We start from the raw sequence: 23,988 nt of genomic DNA, 5'->3' as shown, positions 1-23,988 counted from the left end.
GTGAAACCATGTGAAAAGAGGATCATTTTCCTAATTTGGTTCGATCTAGATCACTTGCAAAAGATATTTAACTCGGTTTGATCCAAGGACATGCTTCTTCACACCTCCAAGTAAGGGTTATCTTGTACCATATTGAGTTAAACACTTATAGCTTATTTTCTAGATCAAATACTAGGTTTACAAGCTCACAAACATGTCATATGCTACCACTAGATCATTTCAAACATACAAGCAATAGTGGTACCATACAAGCATCAAATCCATTTGATTTTTATGAATGAGCCTAGGACATGATAGTAATGACTAGATGCACTAAACAAATCCTTAGCAATAGATGGATGACATGTCAATCAACTTTACCTTGCTTTGCTCGAAGGAGAGGCATGTCATATAATGTGGGTGCATCAACACATATTGGAGAAGTTAAGTATATTCAATTCATTCCTCAGCTTGCAAAATCTCTTCTCATCAAGTGGCTTGGTGAAGATATCGGTAAGTTGATCTTCGATGCCCACACTCTCAATGCAAATGTCCCCCTTTTGTTGATGATCTCTTATGAAATGATGGCAGACATCAATATGCTTTGTTCTTGAATGTTGAACTGAGTTGTTGGTGAGCTTTATGGCACTTTCATTGTCATATAGCAATGGCACTTGCTTGAAATTGATTCTAAAATCACTCAAAGTAGCCTTCATCCAAAGCAATTGAGCACAACAACTACCGGCCGAAATGTACTCTGCTTCAGCGGTTGAAAGTGCAACACTATTTTGCTTCTTTGATGACCAAGATACAAGTGATCTTCCCAATAGTTGACATGTGCCCGATGTGCTCTTTTTCTCAACTTTGCATCCCACATAATTGGAGTCCGAATATCCAATAAACTCAAATCTTGCTCCATTGGGATACCACAATCCAACATTTTGTGTATGCTTCAAGTACCTCAATATTTTCTTTGCTGCCTTCAAATGACTTTCTTTTGGTGAGGCTTGAAATCTAGCATACATACATACACTAAACATCACATCTAGTCTTGATGCGGTCATATAGAGTAGGCTTCCAATTATAGACCGATACATCTTTTGATCCACCATGTTTCCACTAGCATCACTATCCAAGCTTCCACTTGTTCCCATTGGTGTACTAATAGCTTTAGCATCATCCATTCCAAACTTCTTGTTCATGTCCTTGATATACTTGCCTTGACTCATAAATGTGTCATTCTTCATTTGCTTGATTTGAAGACCAAGGAAGTAACTAAGCTCTCCAATCATAGACATCTCAAATTCACTTGCCATCATCTTGCCAAACTCTTCACAAAAATCTTGATTTGTTGACCCAAATATGACATCATCAACATAGATTTGTATTGCAAACAAGTCATTTCTAAGCTTCTTGGTGAAGAGAGTGGTGTCAATATTTTCCATCTTGAATCCCTTAGAGAGTAGGAAATCTCTCAATCTCTCATACCATGCTCTAGGTGCTTGTTTCAATCCATACAAAGCATTTCTCAACTTATAAACATGGTTGGGTTTCTTTTCATCTTTAAAACTAGGAGGTTGCTCAACATACACAAGCTCATTGATATACCCATTGAGAAATGCACTCTTCACATCCATTTGATACAACTTGATGTTCTGGGCACAAGCATAAGCTAACAAGATCCTAATTGCTTCCAATCTTACAACCAGGGCATACGTTTCTCCAAAGTCAAGACCTTTAACTTGAGTGTAACCTTGAACCACTAATCTTGCTTTGTTCCTTATTACTATCCCATCTTGATCTTGCTTGTTCTAAAAGACCCACTTGGTTCCAATCACATTATGATCCTAGGCCTCTCAACTAACTCCCATACTTGGTTTTCTTGTGAAGTTGTTTAGCTCTTCATGCATAGCATTGATCCAATCGACATCCTTCAAAGCTTCACCTATCTTCTTAGGTTCAATGGATGACACAAATGAGAAATGCTCACAAAATGAAGCTAATCTTGATCTAGTTTGCACACCTTTTGAAATATCACTAATGATAGTGTCCAATGTATGATCTCTTGCAACATTGGTTGGTTGAAGCACTTGCACTTGATTGCTTGCATTTGATTGATCACTTGGTTGAGATGATGAACTAGCCACTTGTTGTTGATCTTGCACTTGGTCATGACTAGCACTTGCTTGAACTTGATCATGGGAACCACTAGCTTGCACATTTGAGTTAGAGAGCACTTGATTCTTGTCATCTTTAACATCAATCACCTCTCTAGGCCTTATGGCACCAATGTCCATGTTCTTCATTGCATTGACCAATTGAGTGCTATGGGGGGTATGACCCCAGATACCCATGGCAGGCCACATGGGCTACGCCTCCAGGGGCGGTCCAGCCCACGAGAAGGAGCCTTACGAGGCACGATTCTGCTCGGCGCCTCCCGCAAGGCATGGGAAGGATATCCGAAAGATGTCACGTAGTCTGATAGGATATGCACGATCCCATGTTTCTTGTAATCTGTTATTACTTTCCGGTTATCTCTCAGATCTAACCATCTTGTAACCTTGCCCCTGGACTATATAAGGTGGGCAGGGACCCCCTATAAAATCACGGCAAATCATACGATAGCTAATACAAACCAACAGACCACAGGAGTAAGGTATTATGTCATACTGACGGCCTGAACATGTATAACTCGTGTGTCTCTATTGCCTTCTTGTTCTTGATTACACGCTCCTCTACCGATCAATCTACCATCACGGGATACCCCTCGGTGGACTGCCGACGATATTCTATCGATAGTTGGCGCGCCAGGTAGGGGTGTGCATGCTATTTCCTTGTCGAACAAGATGGCTTTTTCCACAGGCTCTTTGTTCCTCCCGCGGCCCGGCCAGATCTTCATGGTCGGATCCATCACGTGGGTCATCAATGCCGATGGAGTAGGAGAGCTTCTCGAGCCGGTGTAGATCCATTCCGTGCCGACCACCCTTGCACCTGCGACTGTAGATCCAATCTCGGAACCACTTCTGGGGTCGACTTCATCAGCCACTCGCCGCTCGCTTCCTTGCTATTAGAGGCACGTCAACAATGATGATCTGATTGAGTCTATCGATCGGGTTGGCCTGAAACTCGTCGATTGCCTCTCCATTGCTAAGTCGGCTCTAGACACCCTTGTTCAGCACCGATCACCTTCCGATCCAGATCTATCGGCGTCTAGTGCCCGGCAAACCTCAGGGCTTGCCGCCCTGCCCTTCGGGCCCGCCAACACTACCGCTACATATCAGGACGCCCTGAGGGGCAAATTCGCCGATCGGCTCGCCGACCAGCCTCCACCTACCATCAACATGCTGCACGCCAGCTGGGGTCCCGGAACATCCCTCCAAACTATCCTTGAGGAAAATCCAGACTCCGAGTCTCAAGGCTCCATGGAGTCCCTCACCGAGACCTTCACCAAGCAACCTTGACTCCTGCCTTTCCGGGGTGGCGCAATCTTCAACGTCAGTATCGACAGCCCCCCTTAGAACGGTGAAACAGATGAGGAACACATCACCCATGAAAACAGGAACACCAACCATGCGCAACACCGTGAAAATGAACGCGCCATTGCGATGGCTAAGGCCGCTCGTGATAACCAGTTCGATTCACAAGGAAGGCCCCTCCATCACAATCTCAACAAAGAATTCCTCCGCGTTGACGGCCATGGCGTTTTCAAAACTCTGAGCGCCAATCTAGCCGTGGCCGCCAATGAACTTGCACACCTCCCGCAGATGCTCGAGCTCACCAAGGTTGCTGCTATGCTCAAAGCGGCACACTATCAAGTTAACGAGATCCAAGAGGTTCAGAGACCTTCATGCTCCAGAAGCGTGATTCGCCAATCAGCCGATCCTAGATCTAATCGCCGCCCTAGTCAAAGCCATTTTGCCAACCAGTCACTACCTCCCTAGGGGGAGTTGGTGGCCACCACACCGAGCATCATCGCTAGCACGACCAAGAGGTCGAACAGGATGCCCGAGTGCACCTCAGTAACCTTCGGGATGCACGACGGTGTATCGATCAATGATGTTTCAGGCACCATGAAGATGAAGTACGATGTCACCAGGAATACGAGCAAGAGTACAGTAACCCGGACTCAGCTTTGGAGCCGATCGTCGCTGGCAATATTGCCGACATCAGCCCCGATAGCCCGGAAGGGCCCCTAACGTTCACTAGGGCACTCTGAACGCTCCAGTGGCCCCGCGGTTTCAAAATCACCAGAGTCAAGCCCTATGAAGGGAGGATGAACCCAACCCAGTGGCTGTAGGCTTACACCACCGCCGTCCGCGCCGTCGGAGGAGACACCAACGTCATGGCAAATTATCTCCCCGTCATGCTCACGCCAGCCGCCATGAGCTCGTTCACAAGCCTTGCTCCGGACTCCATCGGATCTTGGGAAGATCTAAAGAGAGTCTTTACCGACAACTACATGGCCACATGCAGGCAGCCGGGCACCAAGCACGATCTCAACCACATCACCCAAAAGCCATCTGAGCTACTCCATAGCTACATCAGATGCTTCTCCGAGATGAGGAACTCTATTCCCAACATCACGGAAGCCGAAGTCATCACCACCTTCATTCGAGGACTTCATCATCGAGAACTCCGTTCTAAGTTCAATAGGAAGCCACCTACCGGCATCGGCGAGATGATCACAATTGCCAACCAGTACGCCGACGCTGAGGAAGTGGAGGTGCGTTTTAATGAAGATACGGGCACTAATCACCCGCCTCACCACCATGACGACTGCAATGATGACCGACATCATAATGATCGTCACCACGACGACCGCAATGATGACCGACAGCACAACGGTCGTCGCTACGATGATCGCAGTTTCCACCGGGATAGCGGACAAGATCGGCCAGATGGATTCAAACCTGGTCAGAATCACCGCCGCTGACCAGATCACTTTGTTGCCAATGTCAATGAGCCACGCGCAAAGCATAACTATGATGAGCAGTACAAGAAGATCCTTGATGGACCGTGCCCCCTACACAAGAATGCCAAACACAAGATGAAGGACTGCCTTGGTTTGGCCAAGGAGTTCTAGGAGAAAAAGTACAACGATGACATTGGCGGAAACGGAGGACTCCGACCACCTAGGGATAATAATAATGCCTTCCAGGACCACGACAAGGTGGTCGCCACCATCTTTGGGGGTTTCGCCTCCAACGAGAGCAGAAGGGAACAGAAGCTCACCGCCCGACGAGTGCTCGCTGTCGTTTCAGAAGAAACTACCGCCAACCTCAGTTATCGCCCATGGTCTAAAGTCGCCATCACCTTTAGCAGGGCCGACCAGTGGGCGGACATACCCTACATAGGGCGTTTTCCCCTTGTCCTTGATGCGACTGTCCAAAAGGTGCTCTTTAGAAAAGTCCTCATCGACGGTGGGAGCGCTTTGAATCTACTCTTCGCCGGGGCCCTAAGGGAGCTCGGCCTCGGGCCAACAGATCTCACACCTTCAGACTCCTCCTTCTGGGGCATGGTACCTGGCAGGGCATCCAGACCGCTTGGGGAGATTACCCTACCAGTATAGTTTGGCATGGCAATCAACTGCTGAGTGGAGCATATCAACTTCTACATCGCCGACTTCGACACCGCCTATCATGCCATACTGGGGTGACCGACTCTGGCCAAGTTCATGGCCGTTCCACACTACGCGTATTTGGTGTTAAAGATGCCTTCGCCCATAGGGGTCCTGTCTTTGCGCGCTAACCTCTTCGTCGCCTATGCATGTGAGACAGAAAGTCTTGCCCTCGTCGAAGCCACCGACCTCTCCATCCAGATGGCTAGCGTGGTCGCTGAAGCCAAGATGCCATCTGCTGATGACATGGAGATCCCAGAACCTCCTCGTGCCTCTGCCAAGTCCAAGGAAGTCAAGGAGATCGGCCTCGGCCTCGACGACCCCTCCAAGACGGTGAAAATTGGGACTCACCTTGACCCCAAATAGGAAAGCGCGCTTGTCTCCTTCCTACGTGCCAACACCGATGTCTTTGCTTGGAAACCTACAGACATGCCAGGGGTACCACAGGAGAAGATCGAGCACTCCTTGAATGTCTCGCCGACCGCCAAACCGATCAAGCAAAAACTTCGCCGATTCGCGCCAGACAAAAAGGAGGCTATTAGGGTAGAAATAAAATGGCTCTTAGCTGCCAGATTTATAAAAGAAGTGTATCATCTAGATTAGCTAGCTAATCCTGTCCTTGTTAAGAAAAAGAATAAAGAATGGAGAATGTGTGTTGATTATACTGATCTTAACAAACACTGCCCTAAAGACCTCTTTGGCCTGCCTCGGATAGACGAGGTTGTAGACTCCACCGCTGGCTGTGAATTGCTCTCCTTTCTTGACTGTTACTCCGGCTACCATCAGATCTCTCTCAAGAAGGAAGACCAGGTCAAAACTTCTTTCATTACGCCTTTCGATGCATACTGCTACACCACTATGTCCTTCGGACTAAAGAACACTAGAGCAACCTACCAAAGGGCTATCCAGACATGCCTCAACCAACAGATCGGTCGCAACGTCGAGGCCTACATCAACGATGTGGTCGTCAAGACTAAAACCACCGACAATCTCATCGCCGACCTTGAAGAAACTTTCTCAAACTTGAGCAAATACCGATGGAAGCTGAACCCTTCAAAATGCATCTTTGGAGTTCCATCCGGTATCCTGCTAGGCTACATCGTCAGCGCTCGGGGCATTGAACCGAACCCTAATAAGGTCTCCACCATCACCAACATGAAACGACCAACGTGTGTCAAGGATATACAGAAGCTTACAGACTGCATGGCTGCGTTAAGCCAATTTATATCGTGCCTCGGTGAAAAAGGGCTACCTTTCTTTAAGCTCCTCAAGGCTTCTGAGCTTTTTTCTTGGTCAGAGGAGGCAGACACAGCTTTCGAGCAGCTCAAGTTGTTTTTAACAAAACCTCCAATCATGACAGCGCCACGACCAGATGAAACTCTACTGGTTTACATTGCCGCCACTTCTTGAGTTGTCAGTACGGCTATTGTCGTCGAACGCGAGGAAACTGGACATGCCTACAAGGTACAACGTCCGGTCTATTTCATCAGCGAGGTACTTAATGAGCCCAAAACTTGTTATCCTCAGGTGCAAAAGCTGTTATATGCAATTTTGATTACCTCATGCAAGCTCCGACATTACTTCGAATACTACAAGATTGTCGTGGTCATCGAGTTCCCTCTAGGGGATATTCTCCGCAATAAAGAGGCCAATGGCCATATCATCAAGTGGGCTATTGAGCTCGGCACATACTCCATTGACTTCAGAAGTAGACCAACCGTCAAGTCACAAGCGCTTGCTAACTTCATCGCTGAGTGGACAGAAATCCAAGAACCCATCACCACCACTTGCCCCGAGCACTGGGTGATGTGCTTCGACGGCGCCCTTAATATCAATGGTGCTGGTGCGGGCATTCTGTTCATTACACCGACAAAGGATAAACTCCGATATGTTCTTCGCATACATTTTCCGATCTCCAACAACGCCGTGGAATATGAAGCATGTCTCCACGGCCTCCGTATAGCCATCGAGCTCGGCGTCAAACGCCTCATGGTATATGTCGATTCCGCGCTGGTTATCAATTAGCTCAATAAAGATTGGTCCTGTTCCAGTGAGAAAATGGACGCATACTACACCGAAATCAGGAAGCTTGAAGGGAAATTCTATGGCATCGAGTACCACCATGTGGTACGGGATCAGAACCAACTAGCCAACCAGCTATCAAAGATAGGATCTTCTCGCACCGTGGTTCTGCCGGGGGTTTTCGTTCAAGACCTCTTGACACCATCCATTAATGAAGATAAGGAAGTTGTAGAAGTACCCCCTGCCGAGCAGTTGGTACTCATGATACCTTCGCCAGTCGCCGATTGGAGGGAACAGTTCATCAAATACCTCTCCAATGGCGAAGTACCCACCGACAAAATCAAAACCGAACGACTAATTCGCCGAAGTAAGCATTACGTGTTGGTAGATGGTAGCCTGATGAGGAAAAGTGCCAAGAAAGGGATACTGTAGAAGTGCATCATCCAAGACGACGGTGTGAAGCTACTCTCCAAAATTCACTCTAGTTCCTGTGGCAATCATGCGGCTTCGAGAACACTGGTCGGCAAAGCTTTCCGAGCAGGTTTTTACTAGCCCACGGCCATCTCCGATGCGGAAAATCTCATTCAACGATGTGAGGGTTGTTAGTTTTTTGCCAAGCAAATACATGTACCGGCATAGGAACTACAGACCATTCCAGCTTCCTGGCCATTCTCATGCTGGGGACTAGATATGATCGGACCTTTCAAACCAGCGCCAGGAGGTTTCCGGTATGTGTACGTCGCCATCGATAAGTTCTCCAAGTGGATTGAGTACAAACCACTCATCGCAGCTACTGCTAAGAAAGCAGTCAAGCTCTTTGAAGACATCGTACATAGATTCGGTCTCCCGAACAGCATCATCACCAACCTCGGGACAACTTTTATCGACCATAATTTTTAGGACTTCTGCGAAGACCGGTGCATCTCATTTAAATATGTTTCCATTGCTCATCCTAGAGCTAACGGCCAGGTTGAACGGGCTAATGGTATGATCCTCGACGCCCTCAAGAAAAGGCTCTATCAGAAAGAAGAAAAGCATCCGGGCAGATGGCTCAAAGAACTACCAGCTGTGGTCTGGGGACTGCGCACTCAAGCTAGTCGCAGTATAGGCATATCTCCATATTTTATGGTATACAGATCAGATGCCATACTCCCAGCAGATATTGCATTCCGAGCACGCAGAGTAGAAAATTATGATGAAGAGCAAGCCGCAGCTGTTCGGACAGAAGACATTGATCGGGTTGAGGAAGAACATTTGATTACTTGCGTCCGCACATCCAAGTACCTCGAAGGTCTGCGGAGGTATTACAACCGTAACATCAAAGGTCGTTCATTCATGATCGGCGACCTCGTCTTACATTGGAAACAAAAAACCGAAGGGCTTCACAAGTTGTCTTCACCCTGGGAGGGCCCTTACATCGTAAAAGGTGTTACTCGACTAGGGTCTTATCGCTTATGTGACTTAGATGGACTCGATGTTCCCAACTCCTGGCACATAGAGCACCTTATATGTTTCTACCCCTGAAATAACACAGATATGTATTCTTTACTTTCATATTAATAAAGTTCTGGTCTCCATAATTTTTCTCCATTTTTCCTCCATTATAAGCTTCACTTACCGTTATCGGGCTATACGCCACTCCTGATGACCTCTAATACGCTCGCCAAGTACGCCCAAATCGTCGAGCACGATTCCCCCAAACCGCCAAACACGTTAACTCCAAAAATCATCGAGCACGTTAACTCCATAAACCGCCGAACACGTTAACTCCAAAAATCGCCAAACACGATTACTCCAAAAATCGCCGAGCATGTTAACTCCAAAAATCGTCGAACACGTTAACTCCAAAAATCGCCGAACACGATTACTCCAAAAATCACCGAGCACGTTAACTTCAAAAAATCGCCGAACACGATAACTCCAAAAATCGAAGAACACGATTTCTCCAAAAATCACCTATTATGTTTTCTCTGAATTACGTAAGTTTTTCCTCCTAAAACGGCAATGATTTTTTGCACTCCAAAATTCATAACATAGCTCGCCAAGCAACACACGTTTGTCTTTTCTGTTTTCTATGGGGAAGACCCAGTCTCCGATTACTTCCTACATGCGCTAAGGGGCTCCACGCTCTGCGTTTCGGTTGGTCGGCTGCGGTTCCTTGGTCATGCTTGTTCATCCTACACGTGTCAGGGCCTCTGCGCTCGATGTTATGGACTATGGGCTAATCAAGGCCTACATTTCAGGCATAGACTAACTGCTCGGACACCACTTTAACTATTTTTCTCGACAAGTTACTCAAATCAGTCGCTGGGCGGCATGAGTTTTGTTTTGACAATTATGGAGGAAACCAAGGCTCTACCATCTCACCACACGTGCTATGGTCTTTGTGCTCTACGTATCGGGTGGTAGGCGACGGTCCTATGGTAACGCTTGTTTTCCCAACATGCACACGGGCTACGTACTCTACGAATTACGGGCTAGCTAAAGCATCAGGTTTAGTGGAAACTAACTGATCGAACACTACTTATATTGTGCATAACGGCGTCGGGTTATTAATACAAACGACTCTTCATTGCTAAATAAAGTAAGTAGTACAAGCGGTAGTATCCGAGCAGTTCGTTAAGATTCGCCACCAGCTTCTGTTTTGCCAAACAGGTCTATATCGTTGACAAGCATTTTGGCTGCATCTTCAACATCATTCTCCAGTTGCTGGGTTTGCGCATCACTCAGCCCATCTATGAACCCACCACCTATCGACTGGATGTCAATAGACGAATAATGGGACCGAACCACTGCAAGGGCATGAGTAGCGGCGGTCAAAACGGTGTCACGGTTGAAATTTTTTGAAATTCTCCCACGCTACCTTGCATCTCTGAATGATGGTATCTGGCCCTTGCTACCTGCTGTCAGGACAGGGTGCCGGTTCAATATCGACGCAGTCGAGTACTGGTGCTATTGTGTCGGATATAGTGTTGAAGTTGTCTTTCTGGACCTTGGCTTCCTGTACCAGCACATCGAACTGTGCCTTGGTTTTATGGCGATAATCTACAATAATTAGAATGGTTCGTCAGACCAGAAAAGTACTACAACATTACTTCCGATCAGGGGGTATCTACCTTTCAGCTCTTCGGCCAGTTTGGCTACTCGCTCCGACTCTTTTGCTTTCTCTTGTCGAATTTGCTCGACGGTCTGGCGAAGCTGGCTGAGTTCTGCGTCTTGCTCTACAAGCACAACAGTTATCATAACAGTGGATTGGCAAATTACTGCAAAGCACATTATGTAGTAAGGCATATCAGATTTCTGCTTGGCTACATCCTCGAACTGCTGGCACTTCCGATCGAGTTGCTCGGATTTATTTTTGAGTTCTTCGGTTTTCTTGCCCAATTGCTCGGACATATTTTTTAGCTCCTCGGATATAATCACTAGTCGCTCGGACTTCTTTTGCAGCTGCTCGGATGCAGCCGATAATCGTTTGGAGAGAACCCCCTTCTGATGTTCAAGGTCTAGTGAGTTAGACTCTACAAGGTCCCGCTCGCGCTGGACCCTCCTAATATTCTGCTTCGAAAGATTTAACGCCTCTCAGAGTTTCTTGTTTTCCTCGGTGAGGGGCTCCATCCTCTTCATCAGTTGATGCCGCTGCTCGGCTGTTCGAGCTATCCCCTATGGATGAACAATGCTAGAGATAAGCCATGGTTTCCAACCACATATATCAGTGTTCTAGGTGCGGTACTACCTCGATCTAAGTCATAACACCAGCAATGACGGATTTTAACCTCTTTATTTCCCTGGTGGTGTCTTCTTCCTCGACAACTACCACCTCTTCCTCACGTTTTCGGAGAATCCGGACAGACTGGGGCTTAGGCGCGGCATGCTCAATCTCCACAACCTTGTCCTCCTCTGCCATCGATTGAGGCACCACTGGGGGACTCTGTGGTCAGACAGCTGCTCTGACCATTCTTGGCATCGCTGCGGGTGGTGAAAGTTGCTCCTCGGCCATCGATGGAGTTGCATCCTCAGCCTCCGGTGCATCAACGACAGCTGCAGTTTCCACTTCCAAAGTACCGACCTTTTCAGTCATAGCCTCCGTCACGGTCGCCGATGCGCCTGTCATGTGCGCTAACGATTCACCATCGCCCGGAATGCTGGCAGCAGTGGCTGGTCCGTCCTCTATTCGTCGAGCAACCGGGGACTCCCGGATGGGAGCAGTTGTCATTTTTTCTTCTGAGGTCACGGGCCTCGGCGTTGCTCTACGTAATGTCGGCTTGTTAGTAACCAAGAGAAATCAAGGAACAATACTATTACTCCAAGGCAAATATACTTACGGTTTGGTCTTCCGATTGATTTTCTTGAATCAGCGATGCCTGCCTGATCCCCTAGGCATGGCTGTCTAGTCAGCTTGATGGGAGGACTCCTGCGCCTCTACAGTGGGCTGCTGCTCTTCTCGGCGCCCGGGGGCCCCACCTTCTGTGCGTGGTTCTGCGGTTATCCCCTCTTGTTGCTCGGGGACTCTGGTACTTTATGTCACTAGGATTTCTGTTGTTGCCCGAACATAGCTTTCCCTTGCTTGCTGCTTGAGAGCTTTGGCATCTACCGATGCCTCCTTCATGCTTAGCGGAAGCACTGACTGGTCCTCGTCATTGTCCGACCACTCCAGCACAGTGGTCCTTCATGGTCAAACTGTTCGATCTTCACTAAGAGAGATGCCGCCTGGTTTGTGTGCATGAGAGCTTGTGGTTTTCCTCCTCTTTGGGACCGGCTCGTCTACTGCCGGTCTTTTGCTGTGGATCTTCTCTGATGCTTAGGATGGACTATCCAACGAGGTGCTCTGCTCCTCCTCTTCGGACTGTAGCGGCCATCGAATGTCCACTCCTTTCGGCCAATCCACTCTCAGAACATTTGAAAAGTATATTGCCCAGTCCTGTGAATGGATCTTTACATAAGTAAGTCAGTCCTTTGCTCGGAAATTGATGCCTAAAAAATGCAAGGTGAAAGGGTTACCTGAGGAGGGGGATTGGTATAGTTGAAAGACTTCGTTCCTTTTGGCCAACTGAATGAGACATTGGAAGTAAATAGGTCCATGGCACGGTCTATTACTTCTTTCTTCGTCGGACGGTCTATGTTTTCTCGGGTACCGTCATTGTCACCTTTATAGTCAAATGTTGGGTGGGCCCTCTCTTTGCAGGGCTGAACGCGCCACACTATGAAGCTAGCCACCACCAGTTCACCCCTAAGCTCCACGCCCTTAATCAAGTCCAGCAATTCCATTACCTGCTCCATGTCAGCATTGTTGGGTCTCTCCGACCAGTTACTATGATTAACCGGGATGTGGTGGACGTCGCATCGAATCATTGGGTGACTTTGTTTGATATAGAACCATCTGGCATTCCAACCTTTAAGGGAGGTATTTAGCGGTACACCGAGAAACGCCGCCAACCACCTTGGAACCGTTGCCCCCCTTCTTCTTCAAACAGAACAGGTGCCTGAAGAGGTTGAAGTGCGAAAGAACACCGAGAAACGCCTCGTAGAAATGGATAAAGATAGACACATGCAGAATGGTGTTGGGATGCAGATTACAGAGGCCAATTGCCCAAAACTCCATAAGATCCCTCAAAAAGGGGTGGATAGGAAACCCTAATCCTCGCCAAAAATAATCTTCAAAAACTACAGCCTCATCAGTATGTGGTGTCGGGAAGGGCTCACCACTAGCTGGCCGCCATCCAGTAGTGAGGCGGTCTGGGAGAACGCCTGCCGCCACCATCCTATCGAGATCTGCCACCGATGTCTTCGATGGCACCCACTCCTCATCGCGGCTGGCTCCGGTGGCCACTTTCTTCGGCTTTGCGGCTCCTTTTTTCAGCACCATTTTCTCCGGATTGGAACTGGGTTGGAGGCGAGTGCTCACGATGGTGCGAAATGTGGAGCGTAGGGTTTGCGAAGGAAGGAAGAAAGGCAAACTGAGTGAGGTAGGAGGTGATGTATGTGGCGGCACGGTTATAAAGCACTTCCTCTAGTTTTCATTGCGACAGAGGGTTTTTGGGAAACCGTTCTCGCCATTAGCGCTATTTTGACACCACCAAAGCGGTTTAATGGGCCGCAAGTTGGGCTATCATGCAACAGTAGCCCACGTCACTCATTTATCACCGCCAAATATTCACCAATTTCTCCGCAATTTAATGAGGCTCAGCACCCGATGCTGCACAGCCATTACTCTGATTTTTTCTCCACGGTTTGATTTATCCGATATCTATGCCCGACACATGGGGACTGGCTACTTGCTCGGATGGATTACTTTTTCTGAGCCTGGCACCATGTGACTACGTCACCTACTGTCACGCTCGGGGACTAAGTGGGCACACTTCACCTTGCGGTGAATGTGTTTGTTTTTCATCTCAAGGCTACGCTCGGGGACTAGTAACCTACTCGGCTGGTTCAATATTTTCTGAGCCTAGCACCACCTGACTACGTCACCTACTGTCAGACTCGGGGACTAAGTGGGCACACTTCACCTCGCGGAAAATGTGTTTGTTTTTTCTGAAAAGACTTTGAGCCTATAAAAGTAAAACCAAGGTTTCTTTAACCTCGTGGTCGGACTCTAAGTGGGCACACTTCATTTTACCACACGGGAATTTTCAATTCTAAAATTGAGCTCCTTACACCCTTATGACAAGCCATGCTCGGAACACACTGGTCGGTGATGGTGCACGCTGCTCGGCAACTGCTCACAACTGATCGGTGATTCGTTATGGTGGTCGGACCATGATCTGGATAGCTCGGTTTTTGTTAGCACCTGCTCGGGAAAGTTCAACACGGCGTTGCTCAATGGGTACAAGGCGCTCGGGGACTAGCTATGGGGGGTATGACCTCGGATACCCATGGCAGGCCACATGGGCTATGCCTCTAGGAGCGATCCAGCCCACGAGAAGGAGCCTTGCGAAGCACGATTCTGCTCGGCGCCTCCCGCAAGGCATAGGAAGGATATCCGAAAGATGTCACGTAGTCTGATAGGATATGCACGATCCCGTGTTTCTTGTAATCTGTTATTACTTTCTAGTTATCTCTCAGATCTAACCATCTTATAACCTTGCCCCCTAGACTATATAAGGTGGGTAGGGACCCCCTACAAAATCACGGCAAATCATATGATAGCTAATACAAACCAACAGACCATAGGAGTAAGGTATTACATCATACTGACGGCCTGAACCTGTATAACTCATGTATCTCTGTTGCCTTCTTGTTCTTGATTACACGCTCCTCTGTCAATCAATCTACCATCGTGGGATACCCCTCGGTGGACTACCGATGATATTCTATCGACAAGTGCCTCTTACATCATCTAGATTCTCATCTTCCTCTTGGGAGCCATTTGTTTCATCAAATTTCACATCATGAACCTCCTCAAGAGTACTACTAGCCAAATTCCAAACTCTATATGCCTTGCTAGTAGTGGAGTAACCAAGCAAGAAACCTTCATCACATTTCTTTTCAAACTTGCTCAATCTAGTGCCTTTCTTTAATATGTAGCATTTACAACCAAAAACCTAAAAGTATGCTATGTTGGGCTTTCTTCCATTCAATAGTTTATATGGTGTCTTCTCCATCATGGGGTGACAATAGAGTCAGTTGCTATAATAGCAAGTCGTGTTGATTGCTTCGGCCCAAAATAAATGACTTACATTGTATTCACTTAACATTGATCTTGCCATATCAATCAAAGTTCTATTCTTTCTTTCAACTAGGCCATTTGATTGTGGAGTGTACTTGGCTGAGAATTGATGTCTAATTCCAAATTCATCACACAACTCATTAATTCTTGTGTTCTTGAATTCACTACCAATGCCACTTCTAACTTTCTTGATAGTTGTTTCAAACTCATTATGAATGCCCTTGACAAATGATTTGAATATTGCAAACACATCACTCTTGTCAACAAGAAAGAACACCCACGTGTATCTAGTGAAATCATCCACAATCACAAATCCATATTTGTTTCCACCAATGCTAGTGTATGTGGTTGGTCCAAACAAGTCCATGTGCATCAACTCAAATGCCTTAGATGTGCTCATCATGCTTTTCTTAGAATGTGTGTTACCAACTTGCTTTCTAGCTTGACATGCACTACATAGCTTATCCTTTTTAAATGTGACATCTTTCAAGCCTCTAACCAAGTCATACTTGATCAACTTATTCAATTGTTTCATTCCAACATGACCAAGCCTTCTATGCCATAATCAACCCATTCTAGACTTAGTGATCAAACATATTGACAATTGAGCTTCTCTAGCATTGAAATCAACTAAGTATAGATTTTCATATCTAAATCCTTTGAATATCAAGTTAGAGCCATCTACACTTATGATCTCTACATCATCCACCCTAAATATGCACTTGAAACCAAGATCACACAATTGAGCTACCGATAATAGGTTGAAGTTCAAGCTCTCTACTAGTAGCACATTAGAAATGCTCAAGTCATTAGATATTGTAATCTTACGAAGCCCTTTGACCTTGCCTTTGCCATTGTCACCAAATGTGATGCTATCAATCCTATTGCTCTTGTTTTTATTGATTGAATTGAACATTCTTGATCACCGGTCATGTATTGTGTGCACCCACTATCAAGCACCCAATGCCTTCCTTTGGCTTTATAATTAACCTACAAATAAAGATCAATTTTTTTAGGTACCCAAACTTGCTTGGGTCCTTAAAGGTTAGTTACCAAGTTCTTTGGTACCCAAATGGCCTTCTTCTTTGGGCCCACAATTGGTGTACCAATGAACTTAGCCTTCACACCATTGGCACCCTTAACAAGCATATAATAAGAATCAAATTTAATTGAGAATACATTAGGTAGCTTGTTCTTGTTAATCTTGCAATATTGCTCTACATGCCCAACTTGCTTGCATCTATTGTAAAACCGACCATTGCCCTTCACAAAGCTAACTTTAGGAGTGACAAAGGCTGCCATTTCTTTCTTGGGGGTATAGCCTAATCCCTCTTTATTGAGAGAAAACCTTTGGCTACACAAGCACTTTAGCAAGCAGGCATCTCCACCATAGGCATTGCCTAAGGCACGAGTGAGCTCATTCACCTCCTTCTTGAGGGTCTCATTTTCCACCATTAGTGAGGCATCATAAGTGAGACCATCACTCAAAGGTGAAGTAGAAGTAGTAGTGCTACAAGAAGTGTTAGTTGGAGCAACTACAATGGGCTTATAAAAAGATTCATCAATAAAATCACATGTTAGTCCCACATCACAAGACACAATCACTTGCTCCTTCTTGGCTTCCTCCTTCTTGACTTGCTCAATGAGAGAGGAGTGACCTTTTTCAAGCTTAGAGTGAGCTTTGACAAGCTTCTCATGGACTTCCATTAGCCTCTCATGAGTGGCATTTAGCTCATCAAAGGATTGCTCAAGAAATTTGACTTCCTTGTGTAATTCTTTGCACTCCTTTCTCTTCATCTCAATGCAAGTGTGCACTTGCTCACACATGTCTAAGAGCTCCTCCTTGGTGTACTCCTCCTCCTCATCATCATTATCATTATTCCTACAAGTATCACTTTCACATTTATCATCATCACTTTCATCATATTTTACCTTGGTAGGCTTTGCCATGAGGCAAGTCGATAGAGTGTCGAAGATGGAGGGCTTGTTGTTGATGGCGATGCTTGCTAGTGCTTTCTTGATAGATTTCTTGCCATCATCACTAGAGTCATCACTATCCAAAGATCCATCACTACCCCATGTGACCACATAGCCTCCACCTTTCTTCTTCTTTTGGAAGGTCATTCTCTTATCCTTCTTCTCCTTCTTTTCTTTCTTGTCCTTCTTCTTTTCATCCTCATCATTGTCACTATTGTAGGGACAATTTGCTACAACGTGATCGGGGCACTTGCAATTATAGCATTTTCTCACATATTCTTTGCTTTTGGCGTGATCTCTTCTCTTTCTTGCACCATAGCCCTTCTTCTTCATGAATTTTCCCATCTTGCGTACAAAGAGGGCCATAGCTTTATCATCAATATCACTATGATCATCATCATCACTTGATTCTTTCTTGGACTTTCCCTTGTTCTTGGATGATGATGAGCTAGCCTTGAATGATATGCTCTTCTTCTTCTTGTCTTCTTCTTCCTTGTCATCCTTTTCATCCTCCTCCCTTTCCACACAGTATGTCTCTTGTGTTATGACATCACCTAGTACTTGGTTAGGGGTAATATCCTTCAATCCTCCTCTTAAGATAAGCAATCTCAACATCTCAAATCTTGGAGGTAGGCACATTAAGAATCGATGAGAGATATCATCATCCTTGATCTTCTCTCCCAAAGCCTTTAAGTCATTGACAATTACTTGCAATCGATGGAACATCTCTAGAATGCTCTCATCATCCTTCATCTTGAAGCTTGTCAACTTATCCTTAAGGATGTACAACTTGGCACTCTTCACTGCCGGTATGCCCTCATATGTTTCCTCCAATCTCGTCCACACCTCATTAGCTCTTTCACAATCCTTGATTTGCTCAAACACTTTGGAGTCAATGGCATTGTATATGGTGTTGAGAGCCATTGTATTGCATTGTTTGTTGGTCTTGTCTTGGTTGGTGCGATTGTCGGGATCAATAATAGCACAGTCATTCTCGGTCACCTCCCATACTTGATCATTGATTGAACCAAGGTACATCCTCATCTTTCTCTTCCAATAATCATAGCATGTGCCATCAAAGAATGGTGGTTTGCCCCCCACATGGTTGAACACAACTTGAGCCATAATTTGACACCGAGGTTGTAAAGCCTTTAATCAAATGGTGATCACGGCTCTGATACCACTTGAAAGGTCCTAATATGGCTAGAGGTGGTGAATAGCCTATTTAAAATTCTACAAATCAACTAGAGCAATTTGATTAGTATAATAAATAGCGAAAAGCAAACTTGCTCTAGCTCTACAAGGGTTACAAGCCACCTATCCAATAATTCTAGTTGCTATTATCTCTTGACACACAAATTGCTAGATCACTACTCACTAAGAGCTCTCACACTTGCTACACTAAAGATCTCCACTAGATGAACTTAAAACAACAAGGCAAGCTCTCAATTCTAATTATCCTAAAGAGCTTGCTACAACTAGTTTGCAAGAATATAAATAAGTGAGTAGGGTGATTATACCGCCGTGTAGAGGAGTGAACCAATCACAAGATGAATACTAAATCAATCACCGGGAGAATGCCAAAGGGCAAGAGACAACCAATTTTCTCCCAAGGTTAACGTGCTTGCCAACATGCTATGTCCCTGTTGTGTTGACCAACACTTGGTGGTTCGGTGGCTAAGAGGTGTTGCACGAACCTTGTCCACATAATTGGACACCACAAAAACCTACCCACAAGTGAGGTAACTCAATGACATGAGCAATCCACTAGAGTTACCTTTCGGTGCTCCGCCGAAGAAGGTACAAATCCCCTCACAATCACTGGATATGGCCACAAACAATCACCAACTCGTGCCAATCCTCCGCTGCTCCAAGCCATCTAGGTGGTAGCAACCACCAAGAGCAACAAGCGAATCACATAGCAAAACACGAATACCAAGTGCCTCTAGATGCAATCACTCAAGCAATGCACTTGGATTCTCTTCCAATCTCACAAAGATGATGAATCAATAATGAAGATGAGTGGGAGGGCTTTGGCTAAGCTCATAATGTTGTTATGTCAATGCAAATGGCCAAGAGGGTGAGCTTGAGACGGCCATGGGGCTTAAATAGAAGCCCCCATGAAATAGAGCTATTGTACCCCTTCACTGGGCACTGCTCGGGGTGACCGGACGCTCTGATCAGATCGACCGGATGCAGGACCTCAGCGTCCGGTCGCTCAATATTTGCCACGTGTCATCGGCTTCAAACGTTGTTCACCCAATCTCAACGGTCAAGAGTTGACTGGACACGCTGCTCAAACTGACCGGACGCTCCAGCACTAGTGTCTGGTCGTTTTCTGTAAGGTACCGACTGCAACTAGACATGTCAGTTGGATCACGACCGAACGTAGGACCTCAGCGTCCGGTCATTTCCAATAAGCCTCCACACATGATCCGATGCGTCCGATCAAGCCCGACTGGACACACCTAGTGTCCGATCACACATTGCCTCCTCAATGTTCTACCACGTCAGTGCGACCGGACACACCCAGCCAGCGTCTGGTCACTTCCAATGCTAGTGTCCGATCGAAGATCGACGCTGCACGTCCTCAGCTACCACTGATCGGACGCGCCGGTCCAACCAAAACCAACGTTCGGTCAATGCACGATCAGCATGACTAACTTCTTTTCAGCTCTATCTTCTTCACCCTCGCTCAAATGTGCCAACCACCAAGTGTATCACCTTGTGCACATGTGTTAGCATATTTTCATAAATATTTTTAAGGGTGTTAGCACTCCACTAGATCCTAAATGCATATGCAATGAGTTAGAGCATCTAGTGGCACTTTGATAACCGCATTTCGATAGGAGTTTCACTCCTCTTAATAGTACGGCTATCAATCCTAAATATGATCACACTCACTAAGTGTCTCGATTACCAAAATAAAATGGCTCCTATCATTTATACCTTTGCCTTGAGCCTTTTGTTTTTCTCTTTCTTCTTTTCAAGTCCATGCACTTGATCATCACCATGGCATCATCATCGTCATGTAATGATCTTCATTTGCTTCACCACTTGGAGTGTGCTACCTATTATCTTATGATCACTTGATAAACTAGGTTAGCACATAGGGTTTCATCAATTCACCAAAACCAAACTAGAGCTATCACCGTCCCTCCTATGTCGTGAGACCAGGACGTTACCCGCTCATCATTGACCCCATCATCCATAAGAAGCGCCTCACCAAGGTGGTGATGGATGGAGGCAGTGGCCTCAACATCCTCTACGTCGACACCCTCAACACCATGCGCATCTCCCGGTCGAAACTCTACCTGGTGGGCTCTCCCTTCCACGGGGTGATCCTAGGAGCGTAGGCATACCCGCTCGGGTAGATCTACCTACCCATCACGTTTGGCAACCAAGCCAACTTTCGCTCAGAGGTCCTCACCTTCGAAGTGGTGGACTTTCTAGGGTCCTACCACACCATCTTGTGGCGGCCATGCTACGCCAAATTCATGGCAATCCCCAACTACACCTACCACAAGCTGAAGATGCTAGGACCAAACGACGTCATCACCATGAGCAGTGCCTTTTCACATGTCTTCATGTGCGACCGCGAGCATTTTGAGCTCGCCACCACAGTTGTCAACTCATCCAAGCTCCCACGGCTCAGGGAATCATTGATCCTGGCAGTCCTAGACTGCAACAAACCAACCTTCTCAACGGCCTTCCACCCGCTCAAGGAAACCAAGGCAATAGGAATTGACCCCACCAACCCAACCAAGATGGTGCGGATCGGGACCCAGCTCCCGGCCAAATAGGAATATGAGCTCATCGAGTTACTGCGCACCAATCGCGATGTCTTCGCATGGTAGCCTTCTGACATATTGGGCATACCATGGGAGGTCACTGAGCATGCACTTCGCCTCATCTCAGGCTCGAAGCCCGCCAAGCAATGCCTACATCATTTTGACGATGAAAGGTGCAGGGCCATAGGCGAAGAAATTGCCAAACTCCTAGCAGCCAGATTTATCAAAGAGGTTTTCCACTTTAACTGGCTTGACAATCCCGTTCTTGTTAAAAAGAAGACTGGGAAATGGAGAATGTGCGTTGATTATACTGGCCTCAACAAAGCGTGTCCAAAGGATCACTTTCCTTTATCGCGCATAGACTAGATAGTTGACTCCACCTCGGGTTGCGAGATACTCTCCTTTCTGGATGCCTACTCGGGCTATCACCAGATCATGATGAAAGAGTCCAATCAGCTCACAACCTTGTTCATCACCCCATATGGTTCATACTACTATGTAACCATGCCTTTTAGTCTAAAAACACTGGTGCCACCTACCAAAGGTGCATGTAGCAATGTTTCACCGACCAAATCGACCTGCTCGATCAGCTTGATCAAGCCAAGCGGCCAAGACCAACAATCATCATCTATGTTGATGACATAGTGGTCAAAACAACTCAAGCTTGCGACCTGATCACAAACTTGGCCGCAACATTCATGAACCTCTAAAGGTTCAACATCAGATTGAATCCTGAGAAATGTGTTTTCAGGGTTCCAAAGGGGAAGCTACTAGGGTACATTGTGTTCGAGCATGGCATCGAGGCCAACCCCCAAAAAATCATGGCCATTTCCAACATGGGCCCCATACGCAACGTCAAGGGCATGCAAAGGCTCACTGGCTGTCTAGCCGCTTTGAGCCAATTCATCTCTCAGCTCGGCGAACGAGGGATGCCACTCTACAAGCTCCTCAAAAAGATGGACGCCTTCGTCTAGACTGAGGAAGCTCAGTAGGCTCTAGAGAGACTCAAAGCATCCCTGACATCGGCCCCAATCCTTGTCGCTCTCGAACGAGGAGAACCCCTCCTCCTCTATGTCATGGCCAACAACCATGTGGTAAGTGCCACCCTAGTCATCGAAAGGGAGGAACTGGGACACCCCCTTAAGGTCCAGCGGCTCGTATACTTCATCAGGGAGGTACTCACCGACCCCAAGGTCCGGTACCCCTAGGTGCAGAAGCTCCTATATGCCTTGCTGATGGCAACCCGAAAGCTCCTACACTACTTCACCGACCATGAAGTCACGATCATCACTTCATACCCGCTCAGAGACATCATCCACAACCGCAACGCCATAGGGCACTCACTCATGGGCCACGACATCAGGTATATCCCCCATACCGCCATTAAGTCTCAAGCTCTCATAGATTTTGTTGTCGAATGGACAGAGGTCCAGCTACCGACCCTAGATGTCACCCATGAGTATAGGACAATGTACTTCGATGGGTCTGTCATGGCACCCAGATCAAGGGCTAGAGTGGTTCTGATCTCCCCAGATAGGAGTAGGCTCCGCTATGCCATCTGCCTCCACTTTTTAGCCTCAAACAACACCACAGAGTATGAGGCCCTCATCAATGGACTACGCATCACCATCGAACTTGGTGCTACATGACTCTATGTTCGTGGTGACTCAGAGCTAGTCATCGATCAGGTCATGAAGGAGTCCTCCTACAAAAGCCCCCTCATAGCGGCATACTACCAAGAGGTGCGTGAGCTCGAGGACAAATTCTAGGGAATCAAGATGCATCATGTCCCCCAAAAGGACAATGATGCCACCGATTTTCTCGCAAAATTGGCCGCTAGGCTAGATCCATCCCCAAGCGAGGTCTTCATCAACGATCTCCACGAGCCATCCACTCGTGTCCTAGAAGGTCTAATCCAGACACACCCTGATGCCAAGCCAGTGCTCGAGGGCTCTGACCCCAGTGCCTCTATGATGACATCACCTACTGATGTTGCTGTATTGGCACTCGATCAAACCAACTGGTGAGCGCCGCTACTCGCCCACGTCCTCGAGGAGGTTCTCCCACCCGAAAGGACTGAAGCCCGATGAATCGCTCGATGTGCCAAGACCTTCATCGCGCTCAGTGACGAACTCTACAAACGGAGTCCATCGGGGGTACTCATGAAGTGCATCCCCACCAACTAGGGGAAGCAGCTCCTCCTCGAGGTCTATGCCGGGATTTGCGAACATCATGTGACCCTGAGATCGCTGGTTAGAAAAGCCTTTCGCCAAGGTTTTTACTGGCCCACCACACTATGAGATGCAGAAGAGGTCATCCATAGGTGTGAAGGATACCAATTCTATGCTCGGCAAACTCATTTGTCGACACAGGAACTTCAAACCATCCCCATCACCTGACCATTTGTGGTTTGGGGCCTCGATATGGTGGGACCCCTCAAAAAGGGCTCGGGCGGCTTCACTCACCTACTTGTAGTAGTCGATAAGTTCACCAAGTGGATAGAGGCCAAGCCCATCACCAACATCCGCTTGGAAGAGGCGGTCAAATTCTTCCTCGACATCATCTACCAGTTCGGTGTTTTTAATTGTATCATCACTAACCACAGGACTATTTCATCAGAAAGAAGTTCCTTGACTTTAGTGATGGATACGGCATCAGGATCAACTAGGCCTCAGTCGAACATCCACGTACTAATGATCAGGTCAAGCATACCAATGGCATGGTCCTCCAAGGACTTAAGCCACGCATCTTCGACCGACTCAACAAGTACACCGGGCGATGGGTTCTAGAGGTCCCAGTGATCCTTTGGAGCCTGAGAATGACCCCAAACTGATCCATAGGGTTCACACCCTTCTTCCTGGCCTACGGAGCTAAGGCAGTGCTGCCCTCCGACCACGACCATGGCACCCCAAGAGTAAAGGCTTTCAACCACGACC

At 46.9% G+C, this 23,988-nt stretch overlaps 1 protein-coding gene across 1 annotated transcript; it reads left to right on the top strand.

The window, feature by feature from the left end:
* Positions 1–20,758: 20,758 nt before the first annotated feature.
* LOC136470371 (uncharacterized) lies at positions 20,759–21,064 on the top strand. Its single transcript, XM_066468239.1, has one exon. The coding sequence runs from the start codon at positions 20,759–20,761 to the stop codon at positions 21,062–21,064; it is 306 nt and encodes a 101-aa protein (XP_066324336.1).
* The last annotated feature ends 2,924 nt before the right edge of the window (positions 21,065–23,988 follow it).

This window comes from Miscanthus floridulus, chromosome 8 (assembly GCF_019320115.1).
Source record: "Miscanthus floridulus cultivar M001 chromosome 8, ASM1932011v1, whole genome shotgun sequence".
Classification (NCBI taxonomy): Eukaryota; Viridiplantae; Streptophyta; class Magnoliopsida; order Poales; family Poaceae; genus Miscanthus; species Miscanthus floridulus.
This window is presented reverse-complemented; position numbering and strand designations above follow the sequence as displayed.